General features: G+C 52.9%; 14 protein-coding genes across 14 annotated transcripts; 7 read left to right on the forward strand and 7 right to left on the reverse strand.

Annotated features, from left to right (window-relative positions):
* The first annotated feature begins 100 nt into the window (after positions 1-100).
* CC84DRAFT_1167802 (uncharacterized protein) lies at positions 101-734 on the forward strand. The gene is made up of 2 exons (XM_018179263.1): positions 101-354; positions 484-734. The coding sequence occupies exons 1-2, from the start codon at positions 233-235 to the stop codon at positions 590-592; spliced, it is 231 nt and encodes a 76-aa protein (XP_018031989.1). The 5' UTR covers positions 101-232; the 3' UTR covers positions 593-734.
* On the reverse strand, positions 731-3,492 carry CC84DRAFT_1153595 (amino-acid N-acetyltransferase-like protein subunit Mak10; the record flags this gene model as incomplete). The annotated part of the gene is made up of 4 exons (XM_018176851.1): positions 731-2,446; positions 2,506-2,972; positions 3,024-3,091; positions 3,228-3,492. 4 exons carry the CDS (start codon positions 3,490-3,492, stop codon positions 838-840), a joined length of 2,409 nt encoding a protein of 802 aa, XP_018031990.1. The 3' UTR covers positions 731-837.
* Positions 3,493-3,668: 176 nt separating this feature from the next.
* CC84DRAFT_1167804 (uncharacterized protein) lies at positions 3,669-4,198 on the reverse strand. Its single transcript, XM_018179264.1, has 3 exons — positions 4,141-4,198; positions 3,958-4,072; positions 3,669-3,906 (listed from the first exon to the last, which is right to left on the reverse strand). Exons 1-3 carry the CDS (start codon positions 4,170-4,172, stop codon positions 3,829-3,831), a joined length of 225 nt encoding a protein of 74 aa, XP_018031991.1. The 5' UTR covers positions 4,173-4,198; the 3' UTR covers positions 3,669-3,828.
* Positions 4,199-4,496: 298 nt separating this feature from the next.
* Positions 4,497-5,687, reverse strand: CC84DRAFT_1208724 (N-terminal nucleophile aminohydrolase). Its single transcript, XM_018182179.1, has 2 exons — positions 5,400-5,687; positions 4,497-5,347 (listed from the first exon to the last, which is right to left on the reverse strand). The coding sequence occupies exons 1-2, from the start codon at positions 5,547-5,549 to the stop codon at positions 4,730-4,732; spliced, it is 768 nt and encodes a 255-aa protein (XP_018031992.1). The 5' UTR covers positions 5,550-5,687; the 3' UTR covers positions 4,497-4,729.
* Positions 5,688-5,802: 115 nt separating this feature from the next.
* On the forward strand, positions 5,803-6,733 carry CC84DRAFT_1198791 (vacuolar protein sorting 55). Its single transcript, XM_018181591.1, has 3 exons — positions 5,803-5,957; positions 6,017-6,230; positions 6,316-6,733. The coding sequence occupies exons 1-3, from the start codon at positions 5,922-5,924 to the stop codon at positions 6,447-6,449; spliced, it is 384 nt and encodes a 127-aa protein (XP_018031993.1). The 5' UTR covers positions 5,803-5,921; the 3' UTR covers positions 6,450-6,733.
* Positions 6,685-7,661, reverse strand: CC84DRAFT_1127479 (UPF0220-domain-containing protein). The gene is made up of 3 exons (XM_018175776.1): positions 7,474-7,661; positions 7,052-7,416; positions 6,685-6,991 (listed from the first exon to the last, which is right to left on the reverse strand). The coding sequence occupies exons 1-3, from the start codon at positions 7,564-7,566 to the stop codon at positions 6,928-6,930; spliced, it is 522 nt and encodes a 173-aa protein (XP_018031994.1). The 5' UTR covers positions 7,567-7,661; the 3' UTR covers positions 6,685-6,927.
* Positions 7,662-7,790: 129 nt separating this feature from the next.
* On the forward strand, positions 7,791-8,802 carry CC84DRAFT_1167807 (uncharacterized protein). Its single transcript, XM_018179265.1, has one exon. It carries the CDS (start codon positions 7,834-7,836, stop codon positions 8,440-8,442), a length of 609 nt encoding a protein of 202 aa, XP_018031995.1. The 5' UTR covers positions 7,791-7,833; the 3' UTR covers positions 8,443-8,802.
* CC84DRAFT_1221118 (medium-chain fatty acid ethyl ester synthase/esterase 1) lies at positions 8,531-9,933 on the reverse strand (the record flags this gene model as incomplete). The annotated part of the gene is made up of 3 exons (XM_018183229.1): positions 8,531-8,809; positions 8,863-8,986; positions 9,047-9,933. 3 exons carry the CDS (start codon positions 9,931-9,933, stop codon positions 8,531-8,533), a joined length of 1,290 nt encoding a protein of 429 aa, XP_018031996.1.
* Positions 9,934-10,311: 378 nt separating this feature from the next.
* Positions 10,312-13,394, forward strand: CC84DRAFT_1167808 (uncharacterized protein). Its single transcript, XM_018179266.1, has 2 exons — positions 10,312-11,367; positions 11,415-13,394. The coding sequence occupies exons 1-2, from the start codon at positions 10,393-10,395 to the stop codon at positions 13,026-13,028; spliced, it is 2,589 nt and encodes an 862-aa protein (XP_018031997.1). The 5' UTR covers positions 10,312-10,392; the 3' UTR covers positions 13,029-13,394.
* Positions 13,395-13,570: 176 nt separating this feature from the next.
* Positions 13,571-14,068, forward strand: CC84DRAFT_1167809 (uncharacterized protein). The gene has a single exon (XM_018179267.1). The coding sequence runs from the start codon at positions 13,642-13,644 to the stop codon at positions 13,975-13,977; it is 336 nt and encodes a 111-aa protein (XP_018031998.1). The 5' UTR covers positions 13,571-13,641; the 3' UTR covers positions 13,978-14,068.
* A 4,292-nt stretch (positions 14,069-18,360) lies between these two features.
* CC84DRAFT_1167810 (uncharacterized protein) lies at positions 18,361-19,460 on the forward strand. The gene has a single exon (XM_018179268.1). The coding sequence runs from the start codon at positions 18,432-18,434 to the stop codon at positions 19,152-19,154; it is 723 nt and encodes a 240-aa protein (XP_018031999.1). The 5' UTR covers positions 18,361-18,431; the 3' UTR covers positions 19,155-19,460.
* Positions 19,461-20,297: 837 nt separating this feature from the next.
* On the reverse strand, positions 20,298-22,445 carry CC84DRAFT_1189908 (2,3-diketo-5-methylthio-1-phosphopentane phosphatase; the record flags this gene model as incomplete). The annotated part of the gene is made up of 4 exons (XM_018181081.1): positions 20,298-20,422; positions 20,858-21,175; positions 21,582-21,762; positions 22,401-22,445. The coding sequence occupies 4 exons, from the start codon at positions 22,443-22,445 to the stop codon at positions 20,298-20,300; spliced, it is 669 nt and encodes a 222-aa protein (XP_018032000.1).
* Positions 22,446-23,758: 1,313 nt separating this feature from the next.
* On the reverse strand, positions 23,759-24,711 carry CC84DRAFT_1179681 (uncharacterized protein; the record flags this gene model as incomplete). Its single annotated transcript, XM_018180429.1, has 2 exons — positions 23,759-24,117; positions 24,372-24,711. 2 exons carry the CDS (start codon positions 24,709-24,711, stop codon positions 23,759-23,761), a joined length of 699 nt encoding a protein of 232 aa, XP_018032001.1.
* A 621-nt stretch (positions 24,712-25,332) lies between these two features.
* On the forward strand, positions 25,333-27,288 carry CC84DRAFT_1179682 (kinase-like protein; the record flags this gene model as incomplete). The annotated part of the gene is made up of 1 exon (XM_018180430.1): positions 25,333-27,288. The coding sequence occupies one exon, from the start codon at positions 25,333-25,335 to the stop codon at positions 27,286-27,288; it is 1,956 nt and encodes a 651-aa protein (XP_018032002.1).
* Between the last annotated feature and the right edge of the window lie 297 nt (positions 27,289-27,585).

The raw sequence follows: 27,585 nt of genomic DNA on the forward strand, positions 1-27,585 counted from the left end.
CGTGCATCTACCGCATTCCTGTCGGTGCTGCTTCACGTGCAAGCGCGCATCGGCGCTCAGACCACCAACCATCATCGCGTCCAACCCGAACCACACCCCCCGCGACTAACGCACGTCCAAATCCCGAGCCTCACTTCCTTCCTTCAAGCTCTTGATTGCCACCGCGAACGCAAGCGCCCGCTCGCGCAGTCCCGAAAACCTCTCTACCGACTCTCCGCATCCACCGCTCACAATGCCACAAACCCTCTATCCCCGCGGCACCGTCAAGAAGATCGTCAAAGCGCACGCGAACCGCCCACTCTCCAAGAACGCCGACATTCTTATATTCCTGAAATACGCGCTGTTCATGCAGGAGTGAGTGGGTCCCAGTTAGGAAGATGTTATGCGGTGAAGGGCGTTGCTTGCGGTTGTGTGGAATGGAGGATCGAATGAATGCAGGAAGGGAAACGAAGAGGAATGCAGCGCTGACTGACGTGCATACAGGGTTCTCAAGGAAGCGGGGATCGCGTCGAAGCGGTCTGGCGAGCGGGGTGTGAGTGCGAGGAGTGTGAGGAAGGTGAGGGAGGGGTGTTTGAGGAAGTTCAAAGGGTAGAAAGAGAGGTAGGATGGGGAGGAGGATGTCGTCGGACCCAAGTCAATGGGGAAATGGTTTCGAGGTGCGACAGGGATTCGGCGTTTGGTCACGGTTATGATACCCATCTGCAGTCTTCACAACAGGTACACGATTGGAAGCTTCAGTGGAGGCTTGCGCTCCACGATCAAGATTACGTGCACATGCTATCGTGTTTCCAGGGACGGGCATACTATTTTCCCTTAAAACCCACCTGCAGCAGCCACCTACTCCTTTACAATCTTCGGTACGATCCACCCCTCAACATACCTTTTGTCTGCCCCAGCCGGCGGGATCTCGACCTTGACTTGAACCCCGCTACTAGGCTCAATGTCTTTCACCGCGTTCTTGAGCCCCGCGATGGCGACGCCCAACGCGATGCAACTCGCCAGCATGCCCTGTGTCTCCTTGTTCCACGCTTGCTCCACGCCACCCGCCTTGGACTCTTTAGCACCATATCTCTTGACTTTCGCGAAGGCGTCCTTAGCAGCCTTCAGCGAAGCATCAATCTCGCTCCAAACTTTGGAATCGGCTTGCTTCAGATCATCGTAGAGCGACGGCAAAGGGTCGGAGATAGTTCCGTATGGCTGAAGTGCGGCTTGGAACTCTTCGAAGGGCGGAACCTCGGGAGGTTGGAGTGAAAGGAAGGATTTCATACGGAGCTCGTAGCGCAGCTTTTCGGTGGAGAACGGCCGATTGGGAGAGGGCAGAAGGCGGAGGTAGCTCGCAATTGTGTAGATGCCGTAAAGAGCTTTTGCGAATGCGCTGATGCCTGTGGCCTGCTGGAGTTCGGAGTCGATGAAGGATAGTTTGTCACTCGTGTTCTGAGCGTCTTCGAAGCGCGAACCCTTGAGAAATTGCACAGTGCGGTCGTTGTTGTGCTCTACACAGCGCTGCAATGCGCCTTTCCGCTTGGTCGCCATGAGCGACAGGAAGTAGTACATCCCAGAATGCTCGTCGGGCAGGTATATATCCTGTTCAAAGCCCAGGATAATAACCCTTTCAATCATCCATAGCTTCTTGATGTATACCCACGTCTGGAGCGGACCGTCCATGACTTCCTCCGAAATATTGAGCTGGAAGGCGCAGGCGATAAGATCAGTGTCGACAAACACCGCATCTTGTTGTAATATGTCCCAAGCTGAAATCACGTGTGTGAGCATTCGGCGCAGGCGGCACCTGTTCTGGCCCAGGGCTACCCATAAGTCAAGATAGGGTTGTCCAACTCGCTCCACATACTCATCGATCAAGAGGGCGAACTGTAACCGAGGTGGTTTGGGTATAAGTGGATTGCGGGGTGGGGATAGCGCCCAGTTAGAAGGATCCAAGACGGGAGACTCGTGGAAGACGAACGACTTGATATCTTCGAGAGGCAACGATACAGGTGCGTTCAGAATATAGGGATCGAAGAGGATATTCGAGAGGTATGACCGGGAGTATGTGAGAGGTGCTGGCTGGCGAGAAGCGAACGTCCATAAGAAGGATTGGTATTCCAGTGGGTCTGTTGGCAAGTCTTTGAAGCGAGTTGCTTCCTCACAATCGGCACATAGTTGCTTCAGCGTCTGCAAAGCGTCGTTGAACTCGACCTGTACTATTGGCCGAGGTGGTACGGTTGATGCGAGTCGCCGCTGTATCTTGGTGCTAAAAGACCCGGGCACTGTCTTGCCCAACGTATGCGTATCGTTGACCTGATCGATGTATGGAAGGACGGGCGGCCAAAAGTTGGACAAGATCTCCAGTGGGCACTCAGGATCCAGAGCGCATAAGAAGGACTTCCTGAATTGAAGTCTGGCTATGATAGCTGATCGAATGCCGCCATCAATTTCAAGGTCGCGGCTACACCATAGTCAGTACATATACAATCGGCCTTTCGCATGGTGCGGGGTCCGACTTACTCCTCAACCATCTCTACGCTTGCATCCAACTCGCGCAAGAATACGTCTATTGGTACCTGCACGAATAATACGCGGTTATACGTGTGCGTGGCAAAGTCCTCTTCTTCAAAGTAGTCCCTCGCCATAATCTTTGCTATCACATAGTCACACCCCTTGATAAGAGCTAAACAATACGCTCTCAGCACGTCCAGCAACGTGCCCGGCCGCTTGTCATCCGAGATGTCGCCGCGATAAAATTGCGCCTGGGGAATTGTCTTGGGTTCTGGCCAAAGTAGCCTGTCAATATAGACCGAAGTGAACAGCGTCTGGGAGAGTGGATAGCCTGTATGCCAGGCCATTTCGTAGCTCAGAAGCTGGTCCATGATGCCAATCAGTTCCTGCGGTAAGAGGGGGGCAAGCGGATCAAAGTCGTCTTCCAGAGTTTCGCCCGGTTGGAGGAAACCACTGTCCATCTTGGGGTCCATGATCTGCACCCATGGTCAGACTTGGGAGATGGTGATTGCTGGACCAGCCCATACCTCAATAGCTCCGATAGATTCGAAGAGTGTGAAGTACTCATCTTTAACGAGCTGACCAACATCGAGGGCTGGGGAACGGCGTCAGTAAAGACTCTCGGCTGCAGGTATACATGCCAGGGTGGGTCATTTCACGTGCAGGGCAGCACACGCAGCCTTGTCGCATGAAGGCATTCCGAAAGTCGGAACATCCAAAATAGCCCAAACACTTACCCTGACAAGCCCTCGTGAACTTCTCCGTCACATCATGAATCTGAGGCGGCGCACCACGCCTAGGTGCCTGTCGTAGTGGTAAGCTCGTTTGTGCAAATCTCGAGCTATCTGCAGATGCAAAGGCGGGGCCTAAAGCCTCGTCAATACATAAGAACGAGGTGCAACAGTGTGCATGCAACGAACCTGTGCCATTAGAAGCTGTCAACGTATCAGCGTCGCGTGCGGTCGCGTCGTTGTGGAGGAGAGATGGATCGGCCATGATGTGCGGTTGCGCTTTGGTTGGGTGGAGTTGATTCCGATGGGGGAGTCAGGTAGTGTGACAGCGTGCTGGGGTACACTTTACCTCAGAACAAGCTCTGTAGTAGAGCTACGAGCAAAAGCCTACAATTGCAGCAGCAGCATCAAGTCACAGGTGGTATTAGCCCGAGAGTGTAATTGAGGCTCAGATATTGTCGTGCATTGGTTTTCTAGAATTTCCTCCACGAGACCCGCGTTGATAGTACAGAATATACACTTTCACCCTCCATCGCAGCCTCCGACAGGTGTCCCTCACCTCTGTATGCCATCATCCAGCCATTGCTCCTTGACTTCGAATCTAAGAGGATGTCGCAGCGGCCTCAGCCATGGCAGCGTTGGCCTCGTTCAAGTTCTTGGCCTCGCCCTGCTTGCCGTTCTAATTTGCGTCAACCAGTATTACTTCGCCATTGCATGCTCGTGTACGTACCGACCACTTAGCGAACCTGAGCTCACTCTCGCCTCGTCGCTCGGCAGCGATCCTCTTGTCCTCCTTGAGAGAGCGGCGGACGGCGCGGGATGCGACCGCAATGTAGCGGTTGTAGCTGTTCAAAAGGTCAGAACCGGGTACAATAGCGACTTTTTCGCGGCCTGCAAGGATCAGAGAGCGTACGAGAGGCCGGCGGCTTTCCACGCGAATGCCATTGTGATGGTCGAAGTTGTGGTTTCGGGGGGTGGGGTCGTAGGAAGGCGAGGTTGTGGTTGTTGAAGGGTGTTGGACGGAGCTTGAAAGATCGCGGATGCGGCTCGGCGGAATTAACGTCACGTGTTCCGACTTGTGCATTCATCGTTCTGGGCTTCGGGATGCAACTGAGCAAGGCCGCTCTATCACTCTATTCTCTAATCACACATACATCGTACGAGTATATATTACCCGAGTTTGTGGATTTGCGGACTAGACCGTGAATCGCCTGCATTCGGTGGATGCTCGTACTTATTCATTTTGAAGTACTGGTACATGTACATACAGCGCAAGGCATGTTGGGGTTCGCGTGCGACACTATAGAATCAGACATGGAGTTTGTGCGTTCGTAGAGGTCATTGAGATCGAGCATCTATTCATCAGCCATAGTGTCTCCGGGTGTCAGTCTAATCTGCCAGCCGAGCTCACTTTGGAGAACTAACCTACAGCGAGGGGATAGTTTTGGTTCTTTCGGCGCTGGCATTACCTATTGAAGAGTAACTCCAACTACCGAGATCCTTCATGAATCCGTCTCCATGGCCTCTCCGCCCTCTTCAGCCCCGCCCTCCCGGTTCTCGAACGTTGCATCCAGCCACTCTGCGATGTCCTGGCCCTCGAAGTGCTTGAAGTCTTCCCCAATGCCCCCAATACCCACGCTGGTATTATCCACGGTGAGCTCCTTGTCCTGGGATAGCGACTCCTTCAGAGCCCGCAACGCATGCTTGATCAAGTCCTCGCGGCTTGATCCCTCAAACTCATCCAGATGCCTCTCCAGGTACGTCCTCGCCATTTGACTCCTAGCTCCAATACCGCAAGCAATCATCTCTTGCGTGACACCGCTCGGCTGGAACTCAAACAGATGCGGTCCCTTTGCGTCCACACCAGCAATCAGCAAGCCGACACCGTATGGCCTTCGACCGTACTGCTGAGTGTTGATCTGTGCGCGATCCGCAATGCGAGAGGTGATCTCAGAAAGAGGGATTGCGCGGTCGTACGTCAAGCGTGAGGAGAGGGATTGCTGCTTCATGAAGTTCGAGAGGACGCGGGCATCTGAAGCAAGACCGGCAAGTGCGATACCGAAGTGCGAGTCTATCGGGATGATCTTCTTCTGGTACGACGAGAGCTCTTCTGCATTTCTCTGCATTGGATTAGCACCTGTGCATCCCCAACCGAGAAGGTGCGAGGTGTACCTTGATCGCCGCAAGCACAGCATGTGTCTTGCTGACTACGCCCACCACGACTGAACCCTGCTTGACGGCTTCTGATGCGTATTCGACCTGGAAGATGCGACCCTGAGGCGAGAACGTCACCGAGTCGTTGTCGTAGTTGTTTCTGAACATGATGGAGGCGCGGGTTGTGTGTTGTTAGTTCCGTGTGGCTTCGAGGAGTTGTTGTCGTCGCAGTCAAGAGGCCGCGCGTGTCGCTTTCAGCCGGAGACCTTGAAGCGTCGATCGAGGTGTTGCAGAGGTTTAGAAACGGTTGGCGGGGAAGGGTAGGCAGCGCCCATGTTACGAAGCTCCATCGTAGCTTCCCGCCAAGACAGCGCCCGTGCACGTCCAGCCTCACAGGCAAGCGCTACGCAACCGCAGCTCAGCAGGCTAGCTTCCAGCATCTCCAGGTCTCCTCACGCTCCTCTATCGCCGTCGCATGAGACCAAACCTCGGACGGACCCCTAGCGCAATCTCTTCTCATATACCGCTCCGGCTCCCGCCATGGCCGGCATCAAGACTATCATAGGACTCTCCTTCGTACGACTGCCTTGTCGCATGCGCTTCACTGTCCCTACGAGCTAACAGGCGTGCAACAGGTCCTTGCTATCGGCTTCCTGCTTGTGATATTGAGCGCTGCGCTCTTCCACAACTACCTCACGCTTCTCGTCGTAGCGACGTACGTGATCGCACCATTGCCGAACTGGATATGCGGGCGCGCGGCGAATCCAGATGACTTTATGGAAAGCGCGGGGAGTGGCGTTGTAGACTTTGGGAGGTTCTTGACTGGATTTTTTGTTGTTATGGGTATCGGTACGTCTTCCGGGCGGATTTTGTGATCTCACGACACAGCCCTACGTTTACATTGCGGGATTGGCTTTGCTAACAGACATGATAGCGCTCCCAGCCCTACTGTACCATTCCGCCACTATCCAAGCAGGAGCCGCAGCCATGTCAGTCGTGGGCGGACTGCTGATCTACGGAACGATCATTAGTTTCACGCTGTTCTTCCAGGAAGATCAAGAATTCTGACTACAAGGCCGGAACGATGAATGAAGAGGATGCCACAGAGTAGAAGATGGCGAGTGAAGCGCTGCATTACTCCTCCGACTGCTTCTCGCATCAGAGCAGCCTGCCGTTCACAAGATGCTTGATAGGGAAGCGAGGTAGCGCCATGGATTGGCGGCTGTGCATGGGTTTCCAACATCTTGAGCGTTCATGTAAACTATCTTGTCTATGTTGCATTGATCGGACAGTCCTTGTTCATATCGCTCATGTTAAGTGCCTAATGTATTTCATATAAGAACCACATCTTCATGCAACACTCGATTGCAAAATGTCCCACATGGTCTCTAAAAGACTTCCAACGCCGAGCTAATGACACAACATGCAATGTAGATTTCAAATGCCAGCAACCCACTACGGGCTCTGAGATATCCATCACGAACTCGTCGCTTCCCCATACAGATCAACTGCTATTTGAATCCCTCCCTGAACGATCGCCACCAGTTCAGAGCGCTAGGTTGTAGGTGTACTCATCTTCCATATTCTGGGCCACCCAAAGCACAGCAGAGCTGCTATTCGTTAGCATGTCGTCCAAATCAAAACCAGTATCGGGCCGGAGCTTTACGCACCTAAGCATCACCAACCCGTTCGCAACGACATTGCCCACGCCCATCCAGATAGTTGGCCATACGTATTCTGCCACAATGTACTTGAGCACCAAAACTACCACACTTCCCGCCAGCCCACCCGCTAGCAGCGCAAAGCCCAAGAACAAGACCAATCTCGCCTTCCACGCAACGCCATTCCCGGAATAGGAGAATGAGTCTGCAGACAGACGAGACTTGTCGATCGAATTGATGACGAGCATTCCTAGCGCCGAGCAGATCCCGGGTATCCAATCCACGAAGGTTACGTGCACGGCTGGGTCGGAGGGGTTCATAGGGGACTTTGACCAGGAGGCGACATCGATCAGGAGGAAGAAGCCGAGGGAGAACTGCAGATCATATCTATCAGCGATGTGTCTTCACATGCATGCGCTGGTATTGCGTACCAGAGCTCCGGCTGCGTAGACGCCTGCGGTCCTCGTGTTGGCGCTATTCAACCAAGCCGGCTTGGGAAAGCGAAACAGGCGGTGCGAAGACATTGTGCCTCAGATATACTACCGTTCGTGTGTGCGGTCGTCGTGTGTCGTTCTTGTGCAGCTGGGCGCAAGCTGTGAGGTCGATCTGATGTTGGAGCTGCGCATGCGCCTGTGAGGCTGGGCTAGGCTTCGTCAGTCGGTCGCGCCTGCCAAGCTCCCATCGGCAATAGCAAATGCCGACTGGAACTTCTCCGCCAAAAAAGTTCGAGCACTTGCGCACTTGTACTGTACCTATTTCGCACGCGTGCAATTCTCTCCACCACCGACAGCATGGCGCCAATCAAGTCAGTTAAAGGAACGAAATCCAAAGGTGGCAAATCGGGCGGCTCAAAATCTGGCGGCCCTGCGAAGAAAGCAAAAGCAGGCCCTGCACCCGAAGGCATCTCGAAGAAGCGACAGAAGTCTCTCGCCCTCGCCAAACCCGGTGGCGTCCAAAAAACGAAATCGAAAGTGGTCAACGGCAAGCGGAAGAAGCGCGTCTACAAAGAGTCAGAATTGGATCTGCCTAAGCTCAATGGCATAATCCCCGCCGGCATCGCCAAGCCTAAGGGCCAGAAGAAAGGCAAAACCTTCGTCGACGATTCCGCGAGTATGATGGCGATCATGAGCATAGTGAACGCAGAGAAGGACAAGGACGTCGAGAGTAAGATCATGCGCGCGCGACAACTGGAGGAGGTGCGGGAGGCCAAGAGGAAGGAGATGGAGGCTAGGGCGGAGGACAAGGCGAGCAAGTTTGAAGAGACAAAGAAGGGATTGAAGAAGAAGAGGAAGAGCAGGAATCCTGAGCTGGCGAAGGAGATGGCGAAGCTTGACGATGTGGATGACGAGACGCCAAAGAAGGCCACCAAGGGCAAGAAGAAGAGGGTGTCGTTCGGCTGAAGGAATCAAGAACCTCATGATCTATTCGTTCTTCTATGTCTATTTCGCAATCGATACCCAGCAAAAGCGATTTTGCGTCGCCCACAATCTATTTTGGCGGCAATACCAACCTCCTGTTACACGGGTCGAAAATGGGATACTTCTTCGTCGGCACCTTGTCATTCGCCTCCACTTTCTTGCCTGCTGGCAATTCATCCACATCGACCTCCTCATGCAGCTTAGTGAGGAACGCCACGACAGCGTCCGCAAACCATCTTCTACCTCCAAACTGGAACCAACTCAAGTGTCCACCCCAATTGGTGCAGCAAAGGACAGTATATGGGTTCTGTTTGAACTCTTCGTAGGGTATCGCCTCCATGCTGGAAATCTGCTGGCGGTTAGTTGGGGTCTCAGGGCGACGAAAATGGCAAAGGAATTTACCGGATCGTCTTCCGCGTTGATAGCGAGGAACGGAATTTTGATAGCAACAACTGCATCAGCTGACTGTGCATCGCGATAATATGCAGTTTCTGTTGGATATCCCCAGCTTGGTGCTTGAACCGCTCTGTGACAAACATCAGTATCCCGGCTCATCTTCAACACACCCTTTCACAACATTACTAACCTATCGAATTCGTGCAAATACTTGCACTTCATGATCTTCTCATCGTCGAGCTCTTCAGCTTTGAGAAGCTCAGTGCGGTGTAGTTCATACAACCTCCTCAAGTTGCCTCCCATGACTGAGCTGTAGACCTCTAGTCCTAACCAGCTTCGTTGCAGTGCTACATTGGCGATCTCGAGATTCCAGGGGTTTGAGCATGCAACCGCGGCTTTCAATACGCAACCTTCACCCTCTTCAGCCACATAGTTCGTCAGGATGTTCGCGCCCAAAGAAAATCCGACGGCGTAAAGGGGACGATTTGGGAACAGCTCCCTCAGATGATCAACCAGCTGTCTCACATCCCATGTCGCCCTCGCATTGAACAATCTTGGTGTCGTGATCTTCGACATTGCACATCCTCTCCCATTGACCACACAAGCTTCCCATCCTGTCGACGTGACGGGTGCCACGCACTGCCGCAGGTAAACCTCATGGGAGCCACCACTCAAGCCATGCAAGCACACCAACATTGGCTTTGTATCTTGACTCCCAACATCGGTCCATTCATTTTCGGAATAGAAAGTTGTCCTCTCGGGCAGAGTCTCGTCATTCTTGCTTGCCAATCCCTCGTCCTTCGAAACGACGAAGTCAACAGTGAACTGGCCAGGGTAGACTGAGTGAGTTGATTCGTAGATCTTGCGCTTGTAGTACACGGGTGGCCCGTCGTCCTTTACAGCTGTCCACATTGTCTGGAGGTGACCGTTGAATAGGAAAGGGTTGAGGCGACATGGTGGAGTGGCAGACTTTATTAGGTCGGCAAAAGAGGTCTTGGAGCCGGATTTGGTGGGGAGCGATATGGAACTTTGGTGGTGGGTGTAGGAAGTTTTGGCGTGACCAAAGAGGAAGGCCATCTTGTTTTCTCTGCGTTGATTTGCAACGTACGCCTTCAATCCCGTTTCTTGCTCTTTGAGGTTGACCCTGGTTCCCGTAGCTGACTGACCGCTTCGAACGCTCAATAGGGGCTTTAGATCCTCGACGATGGACTCAACACTCCGACCCAAACAAAAGACACCGTCTATCTCTACCTTCTGGGCGAACACTATAGGCCTGCACAAGAAGTCAACAGTAGGAATAAGAACAAGCGGTGTCAAAGAGCACGCTGTGGCAGGCGGCCTCGGTTCGGCTCTGGAGGATAATTCGTTGCCTTAGGCGCGCGTCAAACGCGCCAGTCACGCCGCGTCCACCTGCCTCGACCGCATCGCGGAATCGCGACTGCCACGAAAACGCACACGCAGCCATGTTGAAGTCATAGCAGCCACGCAGGCATCCTCGATCACCGATCAACGGCAAGAGACGGAGAAACGTCAATCATGGATCCACGTTACAACTGGCCGCCACAGGCCCGCCAGGGCTACTCAAACGGCCAGTACGTGCCTTCCTCGCAACCAAACGGGTATGCGCCCAACGGATACAGCATGCCATATGGGACGCAACCACCACCAATGCAGCCGGGCTTTCCTGCTTCGCAACAAGGGCAGGCGCATCCGAGAATTGCCATCCCACCTCGCCCAGGCCAGCAGTCGCCCCCGCAAACCGCACCGCAACAACGATACATGCAACCGCAAGTCCACATACCCCAGCGAAATCCAAATGCGATGCCGCAGCCGCAGAACCAGCAAATGCGGCAACCTCAGGTGCATGGGTACGGGGATGCGCAAAGGCCCGTTCAGCGCGCAGACGGCGGAGCGGCCGTTGATCGTCGAGCGCAGCAGCAGCGGGCGCAAACCCCAGCGAAGCCTTCGCACAGGCCGCAGTCGTTTCAAGAGAACACTCCAAGGTCACAACAACGGCCGGTCGATACTCCCATACAGAACCAGAACCAGTATCGCGCACCGCTGCAGCCTCAAGGAACACCGGCCCACGCACGCACGCCGACTGCCCAGTCACGGAGTCCCTCGATAACCCAGTCGTCCTCTCAGGTCCGATCTCATCCACAAGTCGTCATAAAAACCAAGCCTTCTACGCAGTTGCAGACACCTACGAGATCACAGCATGCGCCTGCGAGGCCGCTTCCGGCTGACCTCATGGTCCTCATCCTCTCCGCAGCAGAAGAGTATATCGGCGCGGCGAGGAGTCTGGGATCTACTGTCGCTATGACACTGAAGCCTGCTGATCTGGATCAATACTACAGGCTCATGGCGACCGCGATGGGGTGTATGGAGACTGTTCTGAAGAAGTACAACCAGACGCCACGGGATGAGGCAATCTTGAGGCTGAGATATGCAAGCCTGCTAGTTGAGGAAACGGACAACACTCAAGACATTGAGGAGATCTTGGCGAAAGGGGTAGGTTCAGTAGATCGAAGGTAACACGCTGAGCTAATATCTACCAGATTACGCTTTGCAACCGGAGTAAGCTGATCGATCTCAAGTACGCTATGTTGCATCTACAAGCCCGCTACCAATTCAAAAGCAATCACCGCGCAGCTCTCAAAATGCTGGACCAACCGATCTCGGAAGCCGAGACCTTCAAACAGATTGTCTGGGTGTACGCTTTTCGATTCTTAAAAGTGTCCCTTGCCCTTCAAGTTCCTGGCCGGCCGGAAACATCATCGGCGCTTCAGCAGTTACATGCGATAGCCGCTCACGCTGAGCCGAAAGGAGACAAAGCCATCTACGTCACTTGTTGTGCCTTGGAAGCGATGATTCACTTGCGGTCGAGCGCTTCGGATCGTCTTGAACAAGCTCAACGAGCAATTGCCTCGGCGAGGAGTCTTCAACTTGAGCTCTCAGTCAAACAGCTGGGTTCGATAACCATCTTAATCGATTACATCGACGTCGCGTGCAGCATCCAGCAAGGGCAGCCAAGCCAAGAAAAACTCACAGCTTTGCAGAGTAAAGTGGACCAGAACGTCAAACCTGACAATGGGGCTTTCTCCGTCTTGATCGAGAGAAGCTCGGCTCCGAATTTGACATTCTCCACTGGGGGCGTCTTCCGCAAAGCCGACGATGGCCGGGATGAATTGGTCTTTGCGTGGTTACCGCGAAGCGATTTCGGGATGCTGGCCTACTATCTTAGCGGTTTGGTGGTTGTGACGAAGGAGAAGGGCACTAAATACCTCCAAGAGGGCCACGCTCTCACCCAAGCTGCTCTTCAACGGTCCTCTACGGTCGCGGTTTCCGTGCCAAAATCACTGGGACAGAGGAACTGGATCAAGGTGCTCGATTGGCATATCAAATATACCCTCGGCATTGCCGCGTGTTATCACGAGGACAAGTCAACCGCTCAATTAGCGGTGTCGATGCTTCGAGAGCGCGCTTCCGAACGTCCGTTTAAGGGATTGGAAACATACGCTCGTGCCTTGTCCTACCTATCCGGCATGGTGGACCAAGCTAATGGAATGCTCGACTCAGCCATAGCCATCTATTCCGGCTCCGAGTTGAATCTACCAGGTGTAGAGTCCGGTACCAATTTTAATACGGACATTGCTCTGCTAGCAGCGATGAACAGGATGCTCATCATCCGGGATCCTTCACACCCTCAGCATTACCTGGCGCAGATTCTCTATGCGCAGCTTCAGCCGCTATGCCTCAATCATCCCAACCAGTACATCGACTGCGCGTTCCGTATCATCCAGGCCATCACACAGGAAGAGTCAATCAAGGGCCATAAGACGCTAATACACACGACTACGAATAGGGCACAGAGACTTGGGAACGCTCAATTCGTCTCTATGTGCTTGAACTACATGGCCAGTAAATTCTTCGCGAATCAGGTGGGAGAGCAGCCGATCAAATGCGCTCGAGCAGCGAGGAACGTCAGCAGCCAAGGCCCTGTTCTATGGCGGGCAGTTGCTTGGGGTGCGTGTATCGATACCTTTCAGCGCAACGGTTTGCTTGAGGATGCACATAATTGTCAAATCGCATTCGAGGCGATTCGCGACAAGTTACCTCCTGCCTTGAGAGGCGAAGCACCTGACGCGGACGGCGATATCGACGTCATGTAGTAGGAGTCTCACGATATGTTATGCATTATAACGGCGTTTATTGTGGGTCAGCATGCTGAGACAAAAATTCACGGATTGTTGTTTCGCCGGTATGATACCATGGATCATGGGTAGCGAGGCGTTCTTCTGGTATCTCTGGTGTTGTTCGTCGAGGACGAAAGATATTTTGGCATGTACGAGCTCAAGAATTTGTTGACGCCAGACACGTATATTTACTCGCTATAAGAGCGCGACTTCAACCACGTACGGTTCCACAGATGATGTTCTCCCAGTCGCACTAAGGAAATTTAGTACACTGAGGTGTACCTGGCATTTTACGCCAAATAAAAGCTCGTACGAGCTATCATACTGATCAGAAGATGTGCACATATCATGTTATTATTTTTCGACAATGACGCATTTATGAAGAGCACGGCTGCATGTTCCGTCGCAAAGTTACTAGTCAAACAGTGACATCACTGTTATATCAATGTGCACTCGTCACAACAACTTTGACATCTTTATAGATACCTCAGAAATTATAACACATATTTCAGATAGCTTATCGCTTTAATTCTACAATAATACAGTTCAAAGGACCGCAAACCTGGAGGAAGATCGACCGCATACCACCATGCCTCTCCGCATCTCTAACACCACCTTCTTGGTGTCTCGGTTCCGCCCCTTTAAGCGCTCCTTCACCACGTCCCCGCTCCATGCCGATGAGAAGCGTATGGGCTCCAACCTACAGGCCAACCAACCTGATTCGATCAGCGCCAATGTGAGGAGTGATACGCCGAATACGGATCAGCAGTCAAGTGCTTCATCGGAAGAGCGCAAGAGCGGAGACGACCATCCGGCGAAACAGCCGGATTATCAGGCAGAGCCTACTAGGAAGACCGGAATTGGCGGTGATGAGAAGGTGAAGGGGGGTAAAGCGGGGTTGGAGAAGACAGGTGATAAGCAGTAGGGTTGGAGAGGAGAATTCCGATGGGCGAACGCTAAATGGGTAGGTAGTGTTGCGATCACCATTTAACCTTTCACGCGCAAATCACTACAGTACGGAAATGGGAGATGGAGAGAGCGAATCAGTAGTCATGATAAGGATGCGCCTGATCTAGCTGCTGGGTACATGACAGACGTCCATATAAGCGAGTGCGAACGTTTCCAAGTAGATCATCTCCACCTGTGTGTCTGAATCTGTCGCAACTCAAACGCCACATTTCTAACCATCGCAGCAACATCCGTCGGCTTCCGTATTGCACGGGCGGCACTAGAATTCGTCAGTGAATGCAACCTTCCCCCTCGTAAAGAAGCTCTACAAACGAAGGACGGGCATTGCAACGCCCAAGTGAAACCTTCAAGAATTCGTAGGCATGACTTACTGGAGGCATAGGACCGCAAACACCTCTGGCTCGGTTGGCTGCGATTTCTGCTTGAAGAGCCGGGTCTGGTGTCGCCGCAGCCACTGAGGCCATAAACACTCCAATCATAGCGAAGAACTTCATGTCGGCACGAAGGAGTATCTCTTTCTCGGATCGGCTGAATTGACAAGACATGTATCGCGTGATAGCAGGCTTAAATACGATGTATTGATGTCTACCTTCGGTGAATTGTATACTGCGAGCGGACTTCAACCGTTCTTATTTATGCTGCTGCATGCCTCGTACAAAGATCAAACTCAAATCTCAAAGCGGAAGAGTATCCGCGCTTGGTCATTCCGTACCACAGCATTGTGGCACTGCACTCTTGGTTTGCCAGCGATCCGTGTCGTCCACTTAGTCATTGGGTAGTCTTGAGGCAGAGTCAACGTCAAGTTTCACCACGTACGTTCACCAGGAGTAGTATCGTACGAAAAACGTTAGGTTTGGATCAATCCTGGGTCGAGCACTGATAGTGATCCAGGCTACAATGCTCGGATTTGGATGAACAGTCATTCGATTCCCTTTACGGACGGGCCCGGAGTTTACATTCACGGCTCCGGATATATACACGGCGACCGTTGGAAGAGCGGAGTTTGCAATCATTGGGTCGGTTCACGAGGGAGTCTCGCGCGAGAATACTATGCCAGGGCAGAAAACGTGGCCCCCAGAAGAGGCCAAGAGAAATGGAACAAATCACGAAGTGCGTCAGCGGCAGATATTCGCCGAGCTTGGAATCTAACGCAAAGCAGAACGTCAGTGTAGAGTCTGCCCTGGAGCACAGCCCTGGGACAATCCTCCAACGGCGCATCCTAAAACGAAACAAGAAATAATACTCGATATACCCAATTACAAAGCCCTTTGGTAATTCGCAAAATTGCGGAATTGGTATTTGTCAATGCTCCCAATGAGTGCATAGACGACAAGACCAATCAGGGTCTAAAGATATACGGACGGACTAAGGCTCTAGAAACCGAACGGGGCGTAAGCATAATACGCGTCGAGAATCCTCTGAAGAATTATCAACAGGGTATATGGTGGCTCGGTTTTCTCATTCAAAGAGTAGGATCAATTGCCTGGAGGAAAACTGAGATTCAATTCGGCGTTCACATACGCATTGACTTGCCTCGATGGCCTCTCCGCGGAACTGGGACACCCCGGGCCTTTCGAAAACCGAAGACACGCGTGGAACTTAAAACGTGTTGAATGACCATTGTTTTTTTTTTATTGTTTTTTTATTTTTTTAGAATGTGATTCAGGAAAGCGACGGTCGTCATCCGCGCTTTTCCAATCAAATACTGCCTGATTACTGTATTGCTGAAGTTGAGCCTCGGAACATCATAATCCACATGTACGAAATGGATCAGAAAAATGCAATGTGATGGTTATGCATATCTTGAAGGATGGAAAAGATTACAAGCCAGCTTAAAAGAAGGTTTGCGGTAGCCTTACTGCGTCTGGTAAGGAATGCTAGTGTTGGATCAAAGCTCGGAACTTTCGGTCTCCGCATTGCGCCGTCGGTACGGCAGGATCAGATGCACATCAAGACAGAGGTTTCGGGGCCCCTGATAAACTTCCGAATGACCTCATGTTTGGACGACTGTACGGCTGTACATTTACCACAACTGCTATGGCTGGTAATCCCTTCCAAGTCACAAACAGGTGTCTACTCCGGTAATTGTTTCCATTGAGAAACGCGAACGCAGCGCAGCTACGCAGATTCTGTATGCACCGCTCATTAAAGATGTGGTATGACTATCTTTCCGGGAACATGGAGTCGGTAAGCAAACATATATCTGGATGGGATACTGTGCAATTATTCGACATCCGACCCAGACAACAACAGGCCAGGATTGTCATTACACATTACTCCTCGTGGAGTATGACAGTGTACTCAGACTACTTTCCAGGTGTTGTGATAACGCACACGCAAACAGCTGGAGGATGATCCAGGCTCGTCGATGTCGGATGCCATCCAATATGCACCAATAGATTGTCTATGACATTTGAACGACGAGGTCGCTCGCATTAAAATGGTCCCTTATTCTACTAGCCACATTCTCGATATTGGAATCAGAGCCTATCACTCACATATCAATTTCGTTTAGCCCTTACCCACTTCATCCAAGGGCTGGACAAACGATACTACGCGTGGTTATCGAGCACGCTGCTCCAGTGCGCGAAACTTAGCTTCCAGTGCACTCTTGCTTCAATCATTCCTGTTCCTCACCGGACCGCTGCTGCGAGCGGGGCAAGATGCCACTACACAAACCAACACACAAGGTACCCCCCGATGCAAGATCGAGCAGTTCGTCACTTCCAAGGGGCAACGTTGAGAGGAATTCACCATTAATGATCGTGTGCGGTAGGTTTACTGTTGCCTCGATCATTTCTGATCCTTCACGGGTTCCTGATGCGAGTAGAGACAATGAAAATGGAAGAAAAGTTGCGACATGAGGATCGAAGGGATAACGTACTGCTACGTCTGGAAAGAGCAGGTTACCTCAGACTAGACGAGGAATGGTATAGAGACACGGAGAAGGACTACAAGATTACCGAATTTTGTATTGGTATAGAACGTAGCGTGATGGACTCTACATTTATCGGCCCACCGCACTCCGCGCTTTCAAGAAGAATGGTACTGCGGACGTATTCGAGATAGGTTTCAATGCGAATTTAGGGATGAATGACTCGTGAAGGATACGTCTGGTTGCTATCAAGACCCGACTACGCCATCTGATGTGCCAGCATGCTCTAATGCAAAGCGAACGGCAGTAAGACGCAGAGGTCAGCTAGCGTGGGACAATGATCGGAGCCTCGGTGAATCAACTAGCTGTTGATGTCAGACAATAAGAAGAATTGGAAAAACCCTTCTCTTTCAAGAAAAGCTACCATCGACCACATCAGACTAAGTACACTGCGATGGCCTGGGAAGAAATATCAAACGTATCCTTCATACCATTGCAGCCTATGTCCATCAACGTTCAGGTGCTTAGACAGGAGAGTACCGTCACCTGCAGAACCGATCTCCTCTGGGGGCATCTCACCGCCTGATGGTTCAGATGGTGTATTGAAGCCGATCAGATTCACTGACGACGGAGACCAGGCGAATTTCATACGACAAGAACAAGAAGCAACAATGAAATATGAACAGTCAGATACGGATTTATCGAGATTGAGCGTGAACCGCTCACGGCATCGCATTAAAGAGGAGTTCTACGACTACCAGCACTGGATCTCTCGAGCACACCTCATCCAGTAGAAACCCGCGATATGATACTATTATAAAACTTAAACTATCATGTAATAGTTTACCCTGGATTCTCACAGCTCTCAAGTCCAGTGTAGAGTGACAACAGCTAGATCGACGGGCAAGGATTAGGACGAGGATGTATCTCTGGGGTTTATATTGTGCGAGAATGGCGTTTCCTAAACACTATGTATAACTGTGATACTAGTTCTTAGGGAATCACAAAGATTTCGAGTATGTATAGTGACTGCGTGTCATACCCTCTAAGGTGGCGTCTATGTTGGCGTCTACAACCTATCCACATATACTGTAAGCAGAAGCTTAATCGTCTCGATCATCTGCAGTGTCATATGTGTATTTGAGAGCTGAAGTGCGTATCCCTACGCACCAAAAAGCTCTGTGCGGGTTCCTCTAGAGTATTAATGTTAGCAGGTCCATGTTCGGTGTCCTTCTAGCTCTCTCGGGGATACGCGTATAGTACGGCATATGAGAAGGATTTATGTGGGGAAAACTTGTTCGTCTTGTGAACAATGGCGTTAGACGGTGAATGAAACGTGATGGTTGGTGTTGAATCTTTGAGCAAGAACAATCCGTCTTACGCTTACTTTAGGCAGCGACAAGGCAGCCACATGTCCCAGATGCGCGCACCCTTCAAATGCAGCGAAGTAGCCTTCCACTGTCTCAGGAATAAGAAAACAACGCCCAACCATCAACAACGGACGAGAATCAATATCTGATAAAAATTGACCAGGAATGGCTCCATTCGATATCCACGTAGCAGGCACCGGAACCAACCGTCATCCTGCGGAACGCAGTATCCTCACCCTGCACACGCAAACAAAATGCTTTCCTACCATTCCGGAGGCCGAGACCAGCGTTGTCTCAATTATAAATTCCTTACTCGATGCGATCGCACCATACTGTCATCAAACTGCCACCACCGGCTCGACTAAGGCGGAGGACAACGCCCCGATCTCGCACTACTCCCTGAAATCGTTCGAAACTTCGCAAGGTCGCGACACCTCTATGTCGTTTTCCAAGAGCTCTTCCCATAAAAGCACATATGCATCCGCGGATTTGATTATCGAGTTCCGCGACTTCGCACTGCTTGCACGTCTCGCAACGACAATCGGCGCCATGGAGAATGTCAAGATCAACTGTCTAGAGTGGATACTTACGCCAGCTACTAGAGCTACTATGGAAGCGCAGGCACGGAAAGAGGCAGCGAAGCATGCGATCCGTAAGGCTAGAGATTATGCGGAGGTCTTTGGTGGGCTGACCGAGGAAGAGGCACAAAGCAAGGTCAGAGCAGTGTTGGTGAAGGAGAGCTTTCAGTACACAAAGTTTACGAAACCCAAATTGCACCTTGGAAAGGCGAATGGCGGAAGGATGCAGAAAAGTGAATGGGACTACGAGCCCCAGGATGTGGGAGTGGAGGTTAAGGTTGATGGGACGTTTACTGTTGAGATTGAGTGAAGGCTGGCTTCTCAGCACTGTTTTGAATGCAGAAAGAGGTTTCCGATCCTAACGTGGACCTCAGGAGAAAGGGAGTGTGAGCTTGAATTTGGATGCGGTATTGTATCGTGGGGAACACTGTACCCACTCAAAATAGATGAAAGCAAGGTTAAAAGAGCACACCGACCTTAACGCATCACATACAGAAACGAATCTAAGCCTTGGGCAAGAGACGTTCATCAGCATGTAGCCAATTGGCAAGATCTTTCTCCAGTACGCAAGACCAAAGGCTGCGTACAAGTAGCTTACGCATTACCTACCTTAGGACAAGAAGTATCTCAATTCCACACGGGCATCACGTATACGCCAATTCGTACACTTCTCAGCGCAGGAACAGCAAACCATTCCCAAATCTCCACTGCTCCTTATCTATCTCCTTAGTGCACCCTCAGGACGCCATCGAACACACCAGTCTGTCTCCACCCACCCACACCAAACAAGCCAGCCACGTCAACCAGCAGCCGCATTGTATACAGTGGACAGTGGATACCTGACGTCCACACCACCCAGCCGACTGCCCCTCCATGTGAAGCAGCTCCCGTTTCGCAACAAGAACCACTCTTGCTACCCCACCTGCCCCACGACGACCGATCACCAGACGATCACGCTTCTTGCGAAGAGCGCCGCAGATTGCAATACACGTTGCGAGAACAACGGCGCGTGTCGCGGGCAGTGGTTGTGGTGGGTTAGAAATGGTCAATGATCACGTGCTGCTGTTTATTTGCACCTGGCATGTGTATGAAGAGCATGGGGCGTGGTAGCTTACGTAAAAAGGTAAGCAGGCCGGCGTGGCCAAGGCTGATACGTCACTGCATAGGAACGTGTCGCGTGTCATCTGTATGCACTCCTGCGTTGGCGGTTGTTGGTGGTGAGTGTTGGCACGTACTTCATCTGCAGTCTCATTCCTTCAGCCCCCCAACACCACGAGAAGGACTTTCTATCTTGATCTAGGTACACCACTTACCGCATGCCACAGCCCCTTCCCACGAGCCTTGCGTGTGGACGCCGTTGTTGCAGCAGCGTTCATGTAGAGTGTCCCGGCAACGTATGTCACTTGAACCGTTGTTATGACGTTGCGCGCCGATCTGGAGGGACCGTTCGGAATTACGGCAGATCCGTCAACTGCTTGATAACGGGAAAGCGCTGCCTATCCTGCTCAGCCAACGGTGCGTTGCCGGGTCGATCCACGAGGACCGCGTACACGCCAGCGTCCTTCGCAGCTTCTGCTTCTGTATATCTGCATGTCAGCGAGCTGTTTACTTGGAATAACGCAGGTATTGAATGTGATTGGGCGATTCAATGAAACGAAACGATCTGCAAAGCAGACGCGGAGCAGGGACTCTTGGCTTGTTTATGTAAATTAATGGCCGTGCGCCGTGACGCAATGGGGTGGTTTGACACACCGGCTCCGATACAGAGCGGGTGTGCATTGATGAGCTGATTGATGTTGGGATGCCGTTGTTGGAAGGATCATATTAATAGAGGCGGAGCTGCTGCGCCGTGGAGCTGGGGCGGGTGCTTGATCGGAGACGTTTCAGGTAGACACGTAGCGAATCGCCCAGGGTAGGGCGCGTAGAACATCCGCGCGTAATCGGAGAATAGAATAGAGTAGTAAGGAAATTGTGGGACGATGGCCAACGACGTCAAGTGAGATGGATACGTACCTTTGATGTTATCAGTAAGGAAAGTCACTTGGGCACCCTTCTGGCCCATATTGCTACAGATCTTCTCGTATGAGTCCTTCTCGAGTTTCGAGCCGGCGATAGTGGGATCGAAATGGGCTTTGAAGAGAGGCTTCAGGTCGCGTGTCGTTGTACCATCTCGGACGAAAGAGAAGAACTGCAGCTGGGCTTGGACGCTGCCGGAGCTGAAGATAGCAAGTGTTTTGCCTGCGCTCTTCCAGCTCTCCAGTGTTGGTATCACATCGTCGAAAAGAGGAGTGACGAGGTCGCCATCCTCATAACCAGTCTTCCACAGCTTGCCTGCCCACGTGGTCAGATTGGAATGTAAAGCGACACTCGGGAGTCGGCGTTGTAATTGGGACCCCTGCCAGGCAATTGCGATGAAACTTGGTCGTCGCAAGCGCGGTCGGTATAATTGCGGTAAGTCAACAAGAACAGCGAGGCCAGGCCAGCGTGACGCAACAACGCAGCTCTTCTCCAGAGTGCTATGATAGCGAAGTGGATTATCGCAAGGTCCGCTACTTGCGACGGTCCGAATGACCTAAGACCGATATCCACTAACATGAGGCGTAGATCGCGGACCTGACGTGGCGATGATCGCTAGGAAACCCCCGAAATAGTAAAGGGTCACGACTACTGAAGATTGGGGATGTGCTTGCGATAACGGCTGAACCGATCCGATAACAGGACCTAGGAATGTGCCTACCTTGTAATTGCTTCAAGTACACGGCTTTGATGTCCCTACGCGTCAGGTCCTGCACATGAGCGAGCAGCGTCTCGGCATTCGGTCTCGTCTCTTCAGGGAACCCCGCAATTAGGTCCTGTAAGCCCGGATCGTGCCACGAGTCGCGAGAAAGCTTCGCGAGACGGTCGACCGCATACGGATACTGTCATCGTGAGTAGCTGGCCCTAGGGTAGGCGGACATCGTGTCTGTCCGGGAGACATGTCGCGTGATGTATCATGGAAGCTTAGAGATCGTGATGGAATCCGAAAAGGACAGAACAGCATCCAGAAGGGAAATGAGTGGCTTGAAGGTATCCGAGGGAGGTCCAGAAGGCTGGACAGCGGCCCATTTGGAGCCAGTGATCACACGCGCTCTCGACTGCGGGGAAACGACCTCGTTGCGACGACAAGGACTAATGACTAACACAGGAAAAGGAGAGACGGCTTACCAGGACGTCTTTGACGAAGGATATGCTAGAAATGGTTCCCTCTGCAAGCGTTACACAGCAGCGTCAGTGTTGTCTTGCGTAACGGTTGCGTGCATGTTCTGGTGGTTCGAGACCCCAAGATGGCTGGGCATGGTGGCGTCAAACTGGGGTGCAGCCCCCGAACACAACCCAGCGGACACGCGATGAAAGGCGCGTGTGCTTGAGCGTGACTGTCGTGCATCGCGAAAGCTGCTGGCTGGACCGAGCCCGAGAATGTCGTCGGCGGCTAGATGGGGCTGCGCCGCCAGCGAAACTGCCGTGAGCAGCTGGCGGGGGCGGACAATTTGCACTCACCAATATCGAGCAGAACAACCTGGGAGTCTTCCCACCGCACCGAGTCGATATTTGCGTGAGACATTGTCGTCGCAGGGCTGTTGTTGATTCGAGATAGCGGTGAGAGGCGGTGAGTGGAGAATTTTCAAAAAATACAAGCACCTCGGACGGATGGTGTACCGTGACACACTGTGGTTGGCTCGATACTTTGCGTTGAGAACTGTGCAAATACAATCACCAAGGCGGTCAATATGTTATAGGCTAGCAGGACAGGGCACCGCCCGGTAACAAGACACGAATGTGAAGTTGTAGAAATCAACGTGCAAGAGAAAATTTTCACAGTGGACAGTCATCGCAAACTCGCCGTGGGCAGCAACCAGTGTGCGCGGCGCATGAACAACTTGTCGCAATGCTGGGCTGGCAGTGCCGTCGGACAGGCGCAGCGGACTGCTCGCGTGCCCGACTCAAGTCCGCAGTCTCACACGATATACCAATTGATCCCGAAGTAAATAAACAAACACACTTCCTGAAGCTGGATGGGCATCAGATTCCCATTGCGTCTTGACAGCCCCCGCTGCTGCAGAGGCGGACCGCAGCTCCACACCAGCAATCCACTTTTCAGATCGCAAAGCTATGCATGTGTTCAGTGAGCTATGGGTTAGACAACAGCCGAATCCAGTTTGTTGTCTCGACCTTTTCTCGTTGTCGCTTCTCACCGCCCTCAAATCCAGGGGGCAAGGTGGAGACTTGCATGCGTTTCCCGCATTAGCCTTCGGATTGCCCTCGAGTACCTGTGAGGCTTTGTGGCGAGGTCATGCACGATGCAGCGCCAACAGCGCACGATGCAGGATAAATGTAGCGTGCCTGGGGTTGGACCACTCGCGACCTTGGATACGGAATGGCGGCACGCTACGGAGCGAAGTCCAGTGGGCGCCTTTCCGGAGCCGGACAGCGAGTGCAGGGCCCAGACAGCGAGAGGATTCGTCTTCCACGTTGCCACGATGCTATTCGCGTGGGCGGTTGTACACCGACTTTGTAATTTCCGCGCAACCCATTGCACTGAGGCTTCGATGCTCGAAGCGATTGGGGCCTGAGTGGGAGACAGCATGAGAGCTTTCCCAGGTCCAAGACGTCGCGGCGAGCACCCGCCGGCCGTGCTCGGTGGGTTCACCACAGGGTTTCCGAGCGGCAGCTCGTTGAAACACATGGGGGCTCAGTGGGAGGGGCTCATCCAGGCAGGCCCTGAGGCACGCGGCTACCGAAGACGGCTGCGACAGCGCTCTCCAAGAGCCGACGCCGTGGAAATGAGGTTATGAGCTCTCGATAGATGAACGACAACGGCACTGCGGAAGGGTTGAGGAGCGCTGCGATCAGCGGAAGCACGCAAAGGCAGACCAATCAGCGACGACCTGGTGATGTCGTATGGACAAGGGTATGAAATGTGGCAGGTTTTGGCACAAAGAGGCAGTTCTCGACGGATCGCCGCATAGGTTTGGCTGGGACACGGTGCCGTGCCCAGTTCTGGGTCGTCCGATGCGGTGCGCCGCCGCCCTTGGCCAAGTGCGACCGCGAGCGTCCAGCCCCTAGGGCAGCGTCATGGCCTCGGGATGCGTCAACAGCGACGCTCGACAAGGACAGCGTGCGCCCGGAAGACAGGTGGAGCCACCATGCGTGGAAAGGGCCGGGTGGAGCAGACGCGCTGGCACAGCCGGACGAGGGAGTCCTCCGGCCACTGGAAGCTTCTCGCTGCAGGCTGCCTGCCAGGGTGTCCTTAGCGCGCTGCTAGTCGCATCGGGGAAGGCGCACTTGGTCATGCTCCTCGTATCAGTCATATAGGCCCCCTTCCCTGCCCAGCTCTGCCGCTCATCTCTCACCGAAGCAAGTTGTTATGTGATAGAGTACCACAGCTCCCTCCGTCGTCGTTGTTTTGCGAAGCGTCCCTCCAACTCCTACATTCCGCCACACCGTCCGCCTCCCTAATACCTCTGCTCGCCCATTCCGCCTTCGTTACCCTCGCAACCCGCGCCTGCTTCGCTCAGCTCGACACGACACCGCCCCCGACTTCGCTCCGTCTCCCCATCACGACTCATCCGCACAACACCGCCGCAACCATTCAACGGACCATCGACCGCAGCTGGCTTTTGATGTGACAGCGGCAGCAGCTCCGGGCCATCACCGACAACTTCACTGCTCGCCCTGCGCCCCCGACCTCCGCTCGCCACACCAGTCTCGGCCTCGAGATCCACCCCCAAGCTTCGTGGCCAGACGTTTGATGCCAACATCGTCGTCGTCTGCTGCCAGTGAAAGCCGCCTATCCTAGCATCCTCGTCCTCGAGTCCTTTGCTAGCCATCGGCCGAGTCTTGCCGCTGACTCGGAGCCAACGACTCCGTCCGCCCTAGACACCCGCACCTGTCTACACCTACGCCTCCACGTGTTTACGACTCTCTCCATCTCCATCTCACGCAGCGACCCTCTTGTTCTTGCCATTATCCGGACGTCTAGGACCTCCGACCTGCCTTTCTTTCCAACCGCTCGTTGACTCGGGTTATCCATACAAAATTAATACAGCCAATGAGCACCACACTCTCTTGAGACTTTCCTTGTCTTTGCAGCCTACGGACCCCTGTGCATATCCCCGACGGCTTTTCTGTTACCAGTTCCTCTTGGGCCCACCTACTGCAGCCTGCAGCCTGTTTACTTGACGACATTTCTTCTGTGCTCTTTACGCCATTCCGGATCAGACCATCATAAAACCATTTATTCCTATCTTCACCGAAGCTTGCGACACCTAAAAGTGCAATAGATCATCGCTTCGTGGGTTCGACGGCCGTCAACCCTTTTGTTCGATCACGACATCTTACGTCAGCGTTCCATCTCCTCGCGTGCTCAACCGACCTTACGCGCTCTGCCACCGGGTATACCTTTGGATTCCCTCGGCAACCCCTGCTTCAACGTTCAACGAGTCACCCCTATGGAGTGTATGCGCGACCAGCTTCACGAGGGTGTTGTGCTCAATGGACGATATGAAACTATATCGCCCCTCAACCATGGCTCCTTCGGCATGGTCTTCCAGGCCAAGGACCTCGTAACCGATGAGCTCGTTGCCATCAAGGTCATCACCAAGTCGACTGCTGCTGTCAACTGCCCCACCGCCTTCGCCGTCGACGAGCGCTCAGAGGAGCTTGGCATCCACCTCCGTCTCGGTTCCCACCCTAACATCGTCAACCTCCTTCAATCATTCGAGACCACCAACCACGTCTACCTTGTCCTCGAGTTCTGTGCCAATGGCGACCTCTACGAAGCCATCCGTCTCGACAAGGGGCCTTTGGAGACTGAGCATGTGCGCGACTTCATGCATCAGCTGGTCAGTGCTGTCGAATCCATGCATTCCAAGGGCATTTATCATCGCGACATCAAGCCGGAAAACATCTTCCTGACACAGTCTGGCTTGATGAAGCTTGGTGATTTTGGCCTTGCTACTACCGATGCCTGGTCCTGGGAGGTCGCCGTTGGTAGCGATCGCTACATGGCACCTGAGCAGTATGACCCCACCAACGCTGGCTACTCCACCGCCAAGGCAGATATCTGGGCCATCGGTATCTGCTTGTTGAACGTCTTGTTCTCGCGCAACCCCTTCGCTGTGCCCTCGGCCTCGGATCCTTTGTATGCCGATTTTGCTCTCGACCGTCAGAGCCTCTTCGATGTCTTCCCCAACATGTCCCAGGACACCTTTGAGGTTCTTATCCACTGTCTCGCTATTGACCCTGAGAAGCGTGATCTGTCCCGTGTTAAGGAAGCCCTCGATCGTGTTATTAGCTTCACTATCGACGACGAGACCCTCGACGACTTCTGCACTGAGGAGCTTGTCGACCCCGTTGTTGCCAGCGCCAACCGTGAGCCCCTTCGCACGCCCTCTATCTCGACTCCTCAGCTCGAGCAGGGTGGATCCTTTCCTTGGGCCAAGGCTCTAGCCATGTCACCGCCTCAGCCCATCCGTCAGCTGTCGGTTATTCCGGATACTGAGATTTACCCGGATGATCTCTATGCTGGTCATGGTGGTCGCTCTTACTACGATGTCAAGCCTGCCAACCCTGCCGGTTCCTTCGCCGATTCGGGTCTCGGTCTGTCTATTGATTCCGGCTTGGGTCTTTCGTTCAAGCCTCTCGACATTCCCGCTGCGGCGCCTATGAACATTGCACGATCTAAGCCCATGCCAATTGCTGCCTCGCTTCCAACCAAGGCCTTTAACAGCATGGCGTCAGTGTTCGGCAAGAAGCGAGACGTTATCTCCAAGAGCTGGAGCGATCTATGGGACGAAGAAGACGACGATATCACTATCGAGGAAATCGAGAATAGCTTCACGCCTAAGAAGGAGAAGTCGTTTGTCCAGTCTGAGGCTGGTTCTGGCGTCTCGACTCCGCGCGGTGGTCTGTCTGAGCTCAAGAACCCTGCTATGGTCAACAACAGCAGGAGCCGCTCCCCCAAACCGAACCAAATGTCCACTAGCCATGTCAGTGAGCAGACCGGCTTCATCTTCGAAGAGCACAACACGGCTCCTGCACGCTACTCTCCACCTTCCAAGCGCACCACGGCAGACAAATGGGCTGCTCTTGGCGATCGTAGGCGTGCTCCGCAGTCACCGCAGCACACTCCTCAGAAGCCTGTGAAAACGCCTGCGAAGACCATCAAGCAACAGCAACCGACTCCGAACTCCGCCCGGAAGCGAAGCCGGACCGGAAGCTGGAGGCGCCCTATTCACTGGGGCCCCAGCCCGCAGCCTGAGAACGCTGATCTCTTCTCAAAGCCCAAAAGCAAGGACATTGACCCCTGGAGTCTGAGCAAAGACTGGCGTCGTAACCATGCACCTTTGCATGACGACATTGGGGACCTTGAGTGGGTTGGAGGTTGGAATGACCTCCACTTGTAGTCTTGACACTTTTCATCCCTTGATTTTTTTTTCTTTTTCTTTTTTCGAGACCAACCAGAAAACTCCCTTTCAACAACCATATTCCAGGAGGACTCTTAGGATGCATGGTGCTTCCACCATACACGAGTTTGTGGCGCTAGAGATACCATTTCCTTACTCTCCTCTCCTCTCTCAGAAACCAAACCGATACCCGCATTACCCTTTCACTCCTGTCTCTCTTCTCTGCTTCTCGCCTCAGTACCCAGATGGTCTGTACTCTGGCACATTGTATCATTTTAAGAAGCTACTCTTTGGTAT

Source organism: Paraphaeosphaeria sporulosa, assembly GCF_001642045.1.
Source record: "Paraphaeosphaeria sporulosa strain AP3s5-JAC2a unplaced genomic scaffold CC84scaffold_10, whole genome shotgun sequence".
Classification (NCBI taxonomy): Eukaryota; Fungi; Ascomycota; class Dothideomycetes; order Pleosporales; family Didymosphaeriaceae; genus Paraphaeosphaeria; species Paraphaeosphaeria sporulosa.